Source organism: Hordeum vulgare, chromosome 7H, assembly GCF_904849725.1.
Source record: "Hordeum vulgare subsp. vulgare chromosome 7H, MorexV3_pseudomolecules_assembly, whole genome shotgun sequence".
Lineage (NCBI taxonomy): Eukaryota > Viridiplantae > Streptophyta > Magnoliopsida > Poales > Poaceae > Hordeum > Hordeum vulgare.
Window position 1 is genome coordinate 104,523,803 of NC_058524.1, and position 15,022 is coordinate 104,538,824.

The following is a 15,022-nucleotide window of genomic DNA, read 5'->3' on the forward strand; positions in this document are numbered from 1 at the left end:
CTGGAAGCTGAAACAACGACGTGTGCGGAGGGCATTGCCTTTGTGTTAGAGTGGAGTACATAGCATTTTATCTTCGACACGAACTGCAGTGTCACCATTGATATATTATGCGACCATGACTTGAATCCCGATGACTGCACTTGTCGAGAAATTAAAAAGAATCCAAGCCGATACATCTACTTTTGCATGTATGTAGAAATTAAAATTATGTAGTTCATGTATGTAATGGTAATTCTTGATGAATGAAACACCTTTTTTTTTGAAAAAAAGTGCCCTAATCTTTTACTCCCTCCGTTCCTAAATATAAGTCTTTCTAGAGGTTTCATTAGTAGACTACATGCGGATGTATATAGACATATTTAAAAGTATAGATTCATTTATTTTGTTTCGTATGTAGACATTTAGTGAAATCTCTTAAAAGACTTATATTTAGGAACGGAGGGAGTAGTATATTTTTTTAGAACACCATAATCTGCTTATTTTTTTAGTAGTACGGCCTGTTTTCTTTTCTCGACGCAAAGCTATAATCTGCTGGGTGAAACAGAAAACCGAAGGAGAGATAAGGTTTGGGCCAGCCCAGCCACAGCCTCTCCCTCGCTCCCGAGCTCAGCTCGCCTCCCCTCCGCCTCACCTCGCCGGCGTCGCCCGCTCCTCCCACCCCGCCGCCCTCATGCTCCTCCCAATGCGCCGCCTCGCCTCTCCTCCTTCCCTCCCAGCCGTCTACCCACACATCTGCCCCGCGCGGCGCTCCCTTGGGCTCCGGCGACAACATGGCCGAGGGGCGCCGGCGAGGAGGACGTCAGCGACGCCTGTGGTATGCTGCTCGGGTTCCCTGCCCGTGGCCAGTCAGTCGAGCCAATCGATAATGACCGGAGCGAACCCGGTGACGGCGGCGGGAACGGAGGGATCATCCGAGTGGAGCGGGGACGCGATACGCCGGCGTTTCCTTGATTTCTACGCCGCCCGTGGCCACAAGATACTCCCGAGCTCGTCTCTCGTGCCCGATGACCCCACCGTGTTCCTCACCATAGCTGGGATGCTTCAGTTCAAGCCTATATTTCTTGGCAAGGTGCGTCCGCATTGTTAGAACATCGATTCCTGAAGTTTTAGTGGTTTCTGAGAAATTGGGGAATGTGGCGAACAAGGATAGTCTTCACTTTTCGTTTATATATAGTACTCCACAAACACAGGAATAGAAATCACTTAACAAATTTCATGTCATGGCATATTGAACCCTACATGAACTAAAATCACAAGAATATGTAATACAAGTTGTTTGGTTGCACCACGTGAGAAATGTAGGAATTTCCTTGGAGTATTGGGTGTGTCACATAGTTGTCATAGACACAAAGCAAAATTTCAGTGGAAATTTGTGCTTTGTACTTGCATCCAAAATAGCGGACAGGAAAATTTCTTGTGGTTTCCAGTCCCTCAAATCAAACAAACCTTACATGAAAAATTCCCAAGGAATAGAATTCTCCAAAATTCCTACTAATCAAAGACGCCCTTATGTTTCAGTCCATTAGCACAATTCTTATCGTTATTTGTTTTCCATAACAATAGTGATGTCTAAGTTCAATTCGATTTCTAAGTCGTTTTACTCGTAGTAACAGGTGAGGTTGCAGCAAGCACTAATCACTTATATGTGGCTAACTTACGAGTACAAGAATAAGAAGAGTGATCTACGCATAAACGGACGTGATTTACTAATGATCAAGAAGTGACCCTGAATACCTACTTACGAGTCATTCATAACCCCACCGTGTTCTCTTCCCGAACTCCCTCGAAAAGAGACGGCCACGGTTATTCACGTGGTTGGTGTATTTTAATTGGGTTTACTTCAAATTTTCTATAACCGGATATTATAAAGTTTCCAAGTTGCCACATAACCGGGGAAGGAACTTCATTGTTGTTCCTTATACACACATTATATTGCAGTCTGCACCTGTTTGATTTTACTACATGATGAAGTCCATTTATTGTTACTTTAGGAACCTAGGCGTGTACCATGTGCCACCACCTCCCAGAAATGTATACGGACAAATGACATTGAGAATGTGGGACGCACATCCCGACATCAAACCTTCTTTGAGATGCTTGGGAACTTCAGCTTTGGCGATTACTTCAAGAAGGATGCAATCAAATGGGCATGGGAGCTGACAACCAAGGAGTATGAACAATTCCTTTATTCCGCATGCATCATGATATCCATGATGGTAAACTCTAAGCTGTTTATCTAGAAAAGATTGCCATGTCTCCGCTTGTTATCATAGAGATGTTGTTCACACATTTCAATCCATTATTATGTTGGATGTGATCTTTGTCACTTTGTGCTATCCAAATACATTATTATGTCAAGCTTCAGCTGTTCTTAAAATGCTCTTATATTACCTCAATGATGTTACTTGCATTTTAACCATCATACCAGGCAAAGGAATCCACTTTACTCCACTGGGTTTTTATGGGTAGTTAGCCCCCTGAACCTTTTGGGTCCACTTAACCTCCTGAACTTCTTTTTGGTCTAGTTAACTCCTGGAACTTATAATAATTAGTCACTTCATTGTTCACTCCTTGACATCACATGTGGATGCCAATGCCATCTTCTACCTGATTCGTGCTCAATATGTATTGATTAGTCGGCTAGGCCCACCATGTCGTAGAAAATGATGTCAGCATTCATGTGTTGGAAAAATCACTCCAAAACCAGCCTGGGGGGAGGGCGTGTGAAATAATCTGGTATTAGAATTACAATAATTTAAGAGGGGGGGGGGGTTCAAAATTTGTGTTACTTGAGGAGGAAAGTGGACTTTTCTCTTACTATGTGGAATCTTTAGAACATGCTATGAGGCACCACACAACATCATTCCTGCAATTCCTTTTCATGTTCTTCTAGTGCTAGCATTCATTTTGTTTGTGAAATTTGTTTAGGTATGGATTGCCCCCAGAAAGATTGTGGATTAGTGTATTTGAAGATGACGACGAGGCATTCTCTATTTGGCTCAATGAGGTCAGTTATGTAAAACTGCATATTTCTGCAATTTTGCATACCTTCTCTTTTTATTTGTTACTGCATTGATAAATATATAATACGTTTAACCACATCTCACTGCTAATTCTCATATTAATTTGAACCTGTGCATGGTTAAGAATTCACGAGATATATCTACATACAAAAAACCTTTAAAATCCCCAGAAAAATATGCAAGTTTTCCATAACAACTCAGTTTTAGTAAAAAGAGAGTAGAGATTCTGTTTAATGAATTTGTGATTTTTCACTAGTTATTTGAAATGTCAGACTTGCACGTTTCTTTTGAGAGGTGTAGGGATCGTGTTTGGTATCATGGTACATGACACTTGAAAGATATATTTTTCTTCATTTGGTATTTTGTTAAGCTTATAGGAACGAATTTCTTCCTGCTTATTCTATCCAGGTTGGTGTACCAAAGGAAAGGATAAAGAGGATGGGCGAGGATGATAATTTTTGGACTAGTGGTGCAACTGGACCCTGTGGACCATGTTCTGAAATGTATTATGATTTCCATCCTGAGAGAGGATCCTTGAATGCGGTATGTAAAGATTCTATGGCATATATGGTTAAATGTTCAGTATTTTCTATTCTGTATGGAGTTCTCCTGTAACTGAAATTAGTGATGTTCATATAGTTGTGTGCAGGATTTGAATGATGATAGCCGATTTATCGAATTCTATAATCTTGTCTTCATGCAATACAACAAAAATGATGATGGATCTCTAGAACCATTGAAACAAAAGAATATTGATACAGGAATGGGGCTTGAGCGTATGGCGCGCATTCTTCAAAATGTAATGCTCGTCAATCCTTCAAATGGTCCATAATATTGTTTTTGAGCTATAATCTAACTTTGCACAGTTGTCTATTATATAGGTTCCAAACAATTACGAGACAGACTTGATTTTCCCAATAATGGAAAAGGCAGCAAGCATGGCGCTAGTTTCCTACAGTAAAGCTGATGATGCTATGAGGACAAATCTTAAAGTGAATCAATCTGGATCTATTACTTGTTTCATGATAAATTAGTTGTATGGACATAACCTTTGGCATTTTCTATCTTGCTAGGTAATTGGTGATCACATGAGGGCAGTTGTTTATCTCATATCAGATGGGGTCATCCCCTCGAATATTGGGAGAGGATATGTTGTTCGAAGGCTTATAAGAAGGGTAGTCCGGACTGGTAGATTGATAGGTATGAGAGGTGATGGGCATGAGAACTCTGAAGGTGCAGTTTTACCTTCTCTAGCTGAGACAGTAATCAGCCTTAGCAGTGAGATAGATCCAGATGTTGAATCAAGGCGGAAATCGATTCTTGGAGAACTTCAAAGGGAAGAGCTGCGATTTGTACAGACTCTGGGAAGAGGTGAAAAGTTATTAGATGAACTTCTGGATGAGGCATTAGGTAGTGCTGGTGATATTGGAGTGCCTTGCCTATCTGGAAAAGATGTATTTCTTTTATATGATACATATGGTTTCCCCATAGAGATTACAGCTGAAATAGCTAGTGAACGGGGTGTTACTATTGATATGAAGGGGTTTGATATTGAAATGGAAAACCAAAGAAAACAATCTCAGGCTGCTCACAATGTTATCAAACTTTCTGTTGGAAATGAGACCGAGATTGTCAAAAGTATCCCTGATACTGAATTTTTGGGGTATGAGTCCCTTTTCGCAACAGCTGTTGTTAAAGGTCTTTTAATTAATGGAAGCCCAGTAGAAAATGTTTCAGAAGGTACTGATGTGGAAATACTATTAGACCGAACACCGTTCTATGCTGAATCGGGTGGTCAAGTTGGAGACAATGGTTTCTTATATGTGTATGAAGAGGAAGGTGGAAAACAAAATGCAGTCATAGAAATCAAAGATGTCCAAAAATCCCTGGGGAACATCTTTGTTCACAAAGGCACAATTAAACAGGGGTCAATCGAGGTTGGAAAGAAAATCGACGCTGCAGTTGATGGAAAACTTAGGCAGGGAGCGAAGGTATGAAAACTACGAATGTTTTTTCTTTCTTCCGTCTTCATGCATGCATTTTAGACATTCGTAATAATTTTGTGAGTTTCCGACAAATATCATTTCGGCACCTTTACTGGCTTTAAACAAGATACAAATATTGCTCAAGATAGTTATTTCGGTTTGCTGGTGTCCTCACTGGCATGAATATCAGTAAAATCAAATGAGCTCTTTGTGACCTCAGTTATCTAGTGTCTTCTCAGCATATGCTGGAACATGATGATATTACTGTTGCCTTGAAGCAAAATGTTTGCCTCTAACAAATGCTCATCCAGGAAGTTACTGATTGCACCTTTTGCTACAGCACCTATCTATTTCCATTCCTTCTCTAATTAACTTCTTTCTGTTTCCCTGTCTAGGCTCATCATACTGCTACACATCTACTGCAGTCTGCTCTTAAAAGTGTCATTGGTTCAGAGACATCACAGGCCGGATCCCTTGTGGCTTTTGACCGTCTCCGATTTGACTTCAGTTTCCATCGGCTCCTTACAGAAAAGGAATTACTGGAAATTGAATCACTGGTGAACCAGTGGATTAGCGACGCAACACATCTCGAGACAAATGTGATGGCATTGCAAGATGCGAAAAATGCTGGTGCCACTGCAATGTTCGGAGAAAAATATGGTGAACAGGTTGGTATTTATAAAACAAAAAAAATGGCACTGGAAATTAAGATATTACAGTCACATTTCTGCAAAGTCATATGACAGTAGGCGATGTTTAAATATTTGTGAATTCTGCTAGGTTAGAGTTGTTGAGGTCCCTGGGGTGTCGATGGAACTGTGTGGCGGAACTCATGTCAGTAATACTGCGGAGATCCGTGGATTCAAGATAATCTCAGAACAGGGAATAGCTTCTGGAGTCAGAAGGATTGAGGCAGTTGCAGGTGATGCATTTGTTGAGTATGTTTGTTCACGGGACAACTACATGCGACACTTATGCTCTTCGCTTAAGGTATGGACCTACTCATTGTAGCGAATTTGCTCTTTTCTCCTGACATGTCATATTTTTCTCGATGACTTGAGTAGCTGAAATCTGTGCATCTGATGATCTTCATCTCTTGCTCAAATGAATTTGGCATTTCCCTTTTGAAGTGCATTGAAACCCACCTATATGCTACAGTTGATCTGTTACAGATGCACATACTACATTCGTTACATGTGCAGATTTGACGAAACTTAAATGTAAAATAGGCAGGCAGAAGCGTACTTAATTGTACACACGCTTGTGCCAAACAGAAACAGTTATTTACAAATCACTTGACTAAACACTTCATGCTTGTTAGGAGCAATACCTTGTCCCATGTGGGTAGTGTGATTAGAGAGTGCAAGAGAGAGGCCTGTTGACCGTGCCATTCAAATTTTCTTGCATCTGCCATAGACATTTGAACTATTTCTCATGGAGCATGATATTTTAACTATTAACTTATTTTTCAGGTCAAAGCAGAAGATGTCAACAGCAGAGTAGAAACAATTCTTGAAGAACTAAGAACAGCGAGAAATGAATCATCATCTCTACGCAGCAAAATCGCAGTGCTTAAAGCGGCATCCCTGGCAAGTAAAGCTGTACTCGTTGAACCTCATAATGTCAGGTAATTGCTGCAACTGTTGCCACTTGTATGCACCCTACTCACTGTACTGTCTATCTGTCCTTCACAAATATACAGTCTTTTTGTGCTATTTATTATTAAACCATCACGTCACATTTGTAACCTCTCCTAAAAATCTGTGTTGTGTAGGATCCTAGTTGAGAACATGGGGGATGTGGATGCTGATGGGCTGAAAAGCGCAGCCGAGCATCTTGTGGGAACTCTCCAAGACCCAGCCGCGGTGATTTTAGGTTCAAGTCCAGGAGACGGTAAGGTGAGCCTGGTCGCTGCCTTCAGTCCTGGAGTTGTGAAAATGGGAGTGCAAGCAGGCAAGTTTGTGGGTGGAATAGCGAAACTTTGCGGCGGAGGTGGTGGCGGCAAACCGAACTTTGCGCAGGCTGGCGGTCGGAAGCCAGAGAACTTGCCGGATGCCCTAGAGAAGGCTAGAGCTGAAATTGTTGCAGCGGTATCTTCAAAAGCCAGCTGATCTTCGATAGAGCCAATTTACATACATAGGAAATAGAGCATGCATTCACAAGCATATGTAAAATTGTTGCCATTTTCTGGGTTTATATAAATTGTTTATTCTGGCCTCCAAGAGTCCAAGCAGACATTTTTTTGGATCTTTCCTTGACTTCTTCCAAATGCTACACGTACCGTGGCAAGTGAAGGCTCATGTTAATCATTTTGTAGCTGGTGGAACCGCAATTGCACATATATGAGAAAAACAAAGGTACATATATTTGGGTACAGTTTGGAGCAAATAAATTTGGAAATGCAGGAATGCGAAAACCATGAGATAAACTTATCATGTTTGTTGTTGCTGTATGGCTGTTTGGAAACTTCACAACCAAAATACATGAATTTAGATAGATTTATTTTTTCCCTCTTTGTTTAATGAACGAAGGGGACAAAGTTATGGTGCTGGTTCCCCTGTTTCTTTTACCTCTATGATAAAGGTTGCTGGGTCTGCCTATTATAACAATCCTGGTTAATTGAACATTGTCTCGTATTTTGCCATTTCACCATTTGGCTAGTTGTTTATTACGTTAAAAAATTTGAACAAAGAAAAATGATATATTCAACTAGGAGTACGTGGTAGTAGTATTTCTCTTTTGGTGTATTGGGAAGTTAGTCAGATTACAGAACAAATTGCACTTTTGAACATTATGTGTGTCACATTTTCCCATTGTATGTCCAGACCCTGCACATAACACCTGTCACACATTTGAATTATACACTTCATTTACCCGCAAAAAACAATGAAGCATGCACCTTGGATCAGGTTAACATAGTTCAGTCACAAAGCACATTTGAATGAATTATACACATTTGAATGTACTCTTTTTGCACGATCTTAACTGCATCAACACAATCCAATCACCACTCGCTGAGGAGATTGCCAGCTATCCATAGCCACAAGTGTATCTGATCCTCTTGAGACTCCCACTGCACCAATGGCATCACAGCTACAGATCTCTTTCTAAATGGCATCTGCTCGCTACACTGTTAAATAGCCCTCTCATTCTATTCTGTGCTCTCAAGCCATCTCACACTAAGCCTCTCCCTCACCCCATCAGAGAACCTAAGGGACAACTCCCGTCTTAGCAGCCCAATGGCGGCGGCCACCATGTCCCTTTCCTCCCCGGCCTTTGCCGGCAAGGCGGTGAAGAATGTGTCGTTGTCGGCCCTCTTCGGCGAGGCACGCGTCACCATGCGCAAGACTACGGCAAAGGCAAAGCAAGTTGCTTCGAGCAGCCCGTGGTACGGTGCCGATCGCGTGCTCTACCTCGGCCCACTATCAGGTGAGCCGCCGAGCTATTTGACCGGTGAGTTCCCCGGTGACTATGGGTGGGACACCGCTGGACTCTCAGCTGACCCTGAGACCTTCGCAAAGAACCGCGAGCTGGAGGTGATCCATTGTCGATGGGCCATGCTTGGTGCCCTCGGATGTGTCTTCCCTGAGTTGCTCGCCCGCAATGGCGTTAAGTTTGGCGAGGCTGTTTGGTTCAAGGCCGGCTCCCAAATCTTCAGCGAGGGCGGCCTCGACTATCTCGGCAACCCTAGTCTCGTCCACGCGCAAAGCATTCTGGCCATTTGGGCTTGCCAAGTTGTGCTCATGGGCGCCGTCGAGGGGTACCGCATTGCCGGTGGCCCACTCGGCGAGATCGTTGACCCACTTTATCCTGGAGGCAGCTTTGACCCACTCGGCCTAGCCGACGACCCTGAGGCGTTCGCGGAGCTCAAGGTGAAGGAGATCAAGAACGGCCGCCTTGCCATGTTCTCCATGTTTGGCTTCTTTGTGCAGGCCATCGTCACCGGCAAAGGCCCGCTAGAGAACCTCGCTGACCATATCACTGATCCCGTCAACAACAATGCATGGGCATTTGCCACCAACTTCGTGCCCGGCAAGTAAGACACCTTCTAGGGCTGAGTTGAGAGCTGGAAGGATGGTCTGCTATGTACTACCATCATGTAAATTACAAGAATCAGTGCAAAATCATTGTTTGATTTGCCAACATTCACTCTCATGTCCTGTATTTTAGCTACTTGTTGTGGTTGCACTCTACCACACTAGACAATGATTTGTGCACTGCTAATGTCGGCTGTCAGGAAATATGTGGTGCTCAAATTTGGTATATGTGGTTGGGATCTCAATTAGGCTAGCGCTCTAAATACTTGCCAAATGTCAACCAATAGGAATAACCTCATTGTGGGTCGTTGAAATTTGGTCAACCACTTCGTGTTGCATGTTATACTAAATTTGCAATAATAAACGCTTCGATAGTGGAATTGCCCTTTCCATGTCGTATTTGGCGTCAAATAGGTGAATATTTATAGTTGGTTTTATATTACTATCAGTTGGTAATTACTATGAGTTGGTAAAACTTGATTGAAGAAATAGTATTTTCTAGGCCCCACTAGTGCAAAGTGTAAATTTTGGACATGTTGATTGCAGTTGTAATAATTACTCATCCGCATGTGCATTTTACTCTTTACTATAAGGCTGGTTGTAATGGGGAGTATCATATACTAACACCATGCATATGCTACTAGTGTATGATACTACATCCGTAATGCATAATATCATGTGCTAGTATCATATAACAGTTCATTTATTACCATGCTCGACACATAATAACACAACATTTAATATGATATGGTATCATAATATGATACTCAACCCTTTCTTTCTTCATTTAATTCAATGTCGCCTCATCAAATATGTCTAGTTGTCATGCATGATACTACTTGTGATACTCCCACTATGACCAGCCTAATAAGCAGTAACATGAAACCAAACATGCGGCGGAGAGATAATAGAAAAGATAGTGGAATGGCGCTCGCCGCCCGGCATTTGGTGTCAAATCGGTGGATATATATGGTTGGTTTTTATCTTATTATGAGTTGGTGAAACTTGATCGAAGCTACATTATCATCTAGGCCCCACTAGTGCAAAGTGTAAATGTTGAACATATATGGTCCGAGCTGTAAGTAATATAATAATTACTTATTTGCATGTGCATTTTACTCTATACTATAATAAAGTTTTAATAAAATATTACCTATTCCTTGTATTAGAAAAAGCCAATTTCACTATCTAATGGTTTAGCAAATGCAAACAACGTGCAAGGACAAACCCATAGGAATGTTTAAGAGCTAAGACGACTAAAATATGTCCAATACCAATAAAGCAATCTTGGTTGACTTCCTGTATTGATCCAATATAATGCTAAAATGGAAATTTTGTCCCAGTGTAATTGCGAAACTATATTACCTTTTATAAATCGTAATTAGTTGAAGGTAATTATGTTATATCCAACAAATTGATTCAGTATCACCTACCACTACAAATTCGATTGTTGCTTCGACGTAATTGCAACAATAAAAACATGAATAAAGTGAAAAATATGTGTAAGGCAAGCACATGTTCCCCGCGCAATTGTAGGAGAACCATACTAGTTTGAGCATTGCACTTTGCACAACACAGGTCACTCACGTGACTTTTTGCCCTGTTTTCACTTTGTACCAATGTAACAATATTGCTCCTTGTGCCATGTCTTGTGATACAACGTCTTTGAACCCCCTCCTAGAAATATCCTTACACGTGAATTACAAAACAATGTATGCAGGTGTGAAACTACTTCACAGATGACACCTGTTGGACGGTTCAGGCACGGTAGTTAATCTACTGGTTGTTTTGCACCTAGTCCTGGGTACGGATGCCTGATTTACAATATCGTCCAACAATCGGCTGAAACATATCATGTGCATATCAGCACTCATGGTAAAAATGGTAGAAAGAAAATGGTAAGAATGTCTATCCTTGGTAACTAACGCAAAACTATAGACAACTAAAACCTAATGAATAGATGCTAATTTGTTCATGTTCCATGCATTCATAACCTATGAAAGTTCCCAAGTAAGGTCACCTCATTTTACTATGTCATGAAAACACAATGGAGTTTGGACATAAAATTTGCTGGCATGACAAATATATGGGAGAGCACATTTTGTTCCCCGTTGATTGTAACTAGTTAGTTTAACAATTATTATTGTACATACATTTATTTATTTATTTATTTTAACACAGGTAAGACGCAGACACTCATACATACGCGCACATAGTCACACCTATGAACGCACGCACGTACACACCCTATGAGCATCTTCGAGAGGCTGATCCGACACATAATCTTAAGATTGACGAAATCGCCACAGACAGTTTATAGTCATTCGGAACATCTCATCCTACAAAACACACACCATCGGAAGGTCTAAAATAATCCAGAAAATTCAACCACCAATTCCAAGTGTAGGACTTAAACCCTGGTGGGTTGGTTTCACCACAAGGACTTAACCATCTGAGCTATTCTCAGTTCACATTAACATGTGTGGGTTCGATATGATTTCTTTTCCTTTTTATTCTCTTACTAATCAAACTCTCATAGGTTCTATTTGAAGATTAATATTGGGGCTTTTTAAAAGAATTAATGAAAAACTTACCATATATTTGTATATGGCATATATAATCGTGCATGTACATGAGTTATTTGTGATGCATAATACTCGGAATAGAAGAAGAAAAATATTGTAATTTCTGAGATCTGAAATTTTAGGCTAAAAAATGATTTCACCATCACTCTTTAAATTTACGATTATTTCTAAGAAACATAATATACGCACACAAATAAATAAATCTGCACTTACAACTAGTATACCAAATAAATTTAAGTATCCAAACTATATTCCATACTTGCAAGAATCATAAGAACCCATGCTGTAAGGAAATAAATATACTCCACCACTACTGCATGCATCATCCAGAAGTAGTAGATAAAGAGAAATATTAGTACCATATTTAAAAACAAACCACACATATTGGAGATTGGAGAACAACGGTCCTGATCGTCTCCAAACGGATGTGATAATGGTGGCGTGAGGGCGTTTATCCCTTCTTGAATGTGTTATTGGGAAAATATTCGACTTAGTCATAGGTGTCAAATTCATATGTTGTAATGGGTGTATCGTAGTTTCCTATGTTTTGTACTTCATTTGTTGATGAATCTGACGTTGTTGCCTTGCATCAACTTCAGTAAAATATGGTTGTGTGCATCATAATGATGTAGAGGCCGGGTGTTTAACCTCCCTTTAAAAAAATGATAACATTGTCATTCTTCTACAAACATATTTGCTTTTTCAAAAACACTATCATGTCAATTGTCAAAAATATATAGCCAATAGGCATATGTATTCATCTTTTTCAAACATGTTTTGTACGTTACCTAGTGCAAAGTCCAATATCGGTGCCCCAAGTTACCTAGTGCAAAGTCCAATATGGGTGCCCCAAACTTGGTACCAAAGGGAAAGCTCATGCAAAATCTCAACTTTAGTGTAAACCAAGAGTGTTGCACCAACCATAATGTGACACGAAATGTAAGAAATTTTGGGATTGCATCACCATTGTTGCAGGTGCAAAACAACATATATTCCAATGGCTTCACCTGATTCTCCTCATCTCCATTTCAAAACAACCATATGTCTTGAATAAACAAGGACTAAGAAAATTTCCCTTCTCTCTCACATCCCCTTCCCCCGAATCTTCAAACTCCCCCCCTTGAAAACTCATGTGTGCCTATAAAAATCATGTTTGATTAATCATCATTTCATGTTTTTTCTAGCTATTCTCTAGCTTAAAATCATATGTCGCTAGTAGAGATACCCAACGGGATTGCTATTGTAGTAAAAAACAACGCGTGATTAGGAGTGCATACGACGACCTTATGATGAACGTTGGATTGGTATGGCGATATTTTTAAAATAGGTTCGTTTGCCTTGACAGAACGCGACCTAGTCCTATATTAGGAAGTGTCAAGGGAGATTGGTTGAATGCGTCTTGTCGGCACCCTCTCCTATTTCCTTCCCTCAACATTGGTCCAAGTCGACCCTAGGGCTCCACGATATTTCTCTAGGAGCTCTAGTGCTCCCCCCCCTCCCGAGTTTATTCAAGTGATAGTGGATGGAGTACATGCCCATGGGGGAGGGCTATAAGGGTTAGGGGTCCTTGGCAAATGATGAAGTCTACCCTTGATATAGTAGGTGGGAAGTGTAGTGGAGGTAATCTTTAGTCCATGTTAGACTAGTAAGGAAGGAGGTCCATAGTCTATGGTGGTTGGTGGACCATTCCCTCTCATCTCTCCACCATGTCAGGATTCTTTCTTGGCTTGGGTCTCTTTGTCTCAAGCGATTCCTTTTGACTCCATCTTCTTGTCATTTTTCCACATTGACTTATTTGATCATGACATGTTGGTTGGACTTTCGTTGATTGTCTTGGACTATGTTGTCCGCGTGGGGCTATTGTTGACTTGCCAAGTAGGACTAGATAGGACTCGCCTATATAATTAATTATTATCACAACAATGATAATTGCGGCATTTTTACTTGGTTGCATTTCGGAGAAGATTGTATTGTAAGCAAAAGTTCCTTGAGTATACAATGTTTGCCATACCAAATGATTCAACGAACATGCATGAGATTTTCCATTTATGATTCAAATGCACATTGATTCATAACGAGGATTTGCAAAACCTAAGTGTGGATTAAGGACTAGCATTCTTGGAGTATTTATGACTATTTTAAACTGAGATCATACTTCCGAACAAAGTTATGATTTTTATTGAAGTTGATGCAACCAACGAGTTCAAATCAATGACAATCATATTACATTGAACACACAACAATGGTGAACCATGCAAATATTATATTTAGCCGTTTGGCTACAAAATTAAGGTTACAATTGTATTTCTTTCTGCAAACGTAACAATATGATAGAGATATCCAACTAAGAGTACATGATATTTTATTTCTACCGGATTCACCAATGCTCGGTCAACTGACATTTAGTTAAATTTCAGTCGTTACTGGAGTATCATCGATCACGTGCAAGTTTTTATTTTTTTTCTAAGCTATGTAAACAAACACTGGAAATTAAAGAAAAATAGCACAGTGCTATTTTTGCGAGTTGTATGAACAAATTTGTGCAATCGACTGAGAATCAATCATTTTTATTTTGCATGTTGGCGGGCTGAGCACCCCCTGTTCTGCTCCTACCCACACGCAGTGTGGTGCCTCCCTCTATCTTCCAATGTTTGTCCTCTCCAACCTATCAATAAAAAAATATACAATCTTTGTGTATTCGCAAAAAAGAGAGGTCGTTACTGCATTTTTTGCTGCACTTTATGTAATAGTATAAACTGTACTTCTTTTCTTGAAGTATAAACTGCATTTCTTTTTACCGCTATTCGTGTCACAGTTGCACTTTGCACCATTGTATATGCCCAGACCTTGCACATAACACCAGCCACATGTTCGAATTATAAACTTCGGTAACCAGTCAAAGAAAAACATGAATTTAGGCACTTCGGATCAGGTAACATAGTTTAGTCACAAAGCGCAGATGACTCTTTTTGCACAACTCCAGAAAATGGCTAGATCAGGCCTTCTTTGCTCTTTGATGTATGGTTGAGGCTTTCATGCATGTTATTTTAATTTGGCCCCTGCTTTGTTATTTGCTTGGGTTGCTAGTGTCTGCTTTGGTCGTTGATCCTGGCATTTGTGCGGCTGATGCTTACACTGTCTGTTGTCTCAAAAAAGAAGTCTAGGACTCTAGGTCGGTCTTGACATCAACACAACCCAATCACCTCTTACTAAGGAGATTGCCAGTTATCCATAGCCACAAGTGTATCTGATCCTCTTGATGCTCTTGCTGCACCAATTGCATCACAGCTACAGATATCTTTCTGTCCATCTCCTTGTCAGCTAGCGTACCCCAGGCAATCCCTCACCCCGTGGCCTCTGCTCGCTGCTGCCTTAAATAGGACCCTCCTATT

At 40.6% G+C, this 15,022-nt stretch overlaps 2 protein-coding genes across 2 annotated transcripts; both read left to right on the forward strand.

Annotated features, from left to right (window-relative positions):
* Window positions 1-544: 544 nt before the first annotated feature.
* LOC123412761 (alanine--tRNA ligase, chloroplastic/mitochondrial) lies at window positions 545-7,382 on the forward strand. Its single transcript, XM_045105696.1, has 11 exons — window positions 545-1,069; window positions 1,992-2,170; window positions 2,929-3,007; window positions 3,432-3,566; window positions 3,673-3,822; window positions 3,905-4,015; window positions 4,097-5,014; window positions 5,404-5,676; window positions 5,789-5,998; window positions 6,481-6,635; window positions 6,783-7,382. Exons 1-11 carry the CDS (start codon window positions 671-673, stop codon window positions 7,117-7,119), a joined length of 2,946 nt encoding a protein of 981 aa, XP_044961631.1. The 5' UTR covers window positions 545-670; the 3' UTR covers window positions 7,120-7,382.
* Window positions 7,383-8,162: 780 nt separating this feature from the next.
* LOC123412762 (chlorophyll a-b binding protein of LHCII type 1-like) lies at window positions 8,163-9,151 on the forward strand. The gene has a single exon (XM_045105698.1). The coding sequence runs from the start codon at window positions 8,248-8,250 to the stop codon at window positions 9,046-9,048; it is 801 nt and encodes a 266-aa protein (XP_044961633.1). The 5' UTR covers window positions 8,163-8,247; the 3' UTR covers window positions 9,049-9,151.
* The last annotated feature ends 5,871 nt before the right edge of the window (window positions 9,152-15,022 follow it).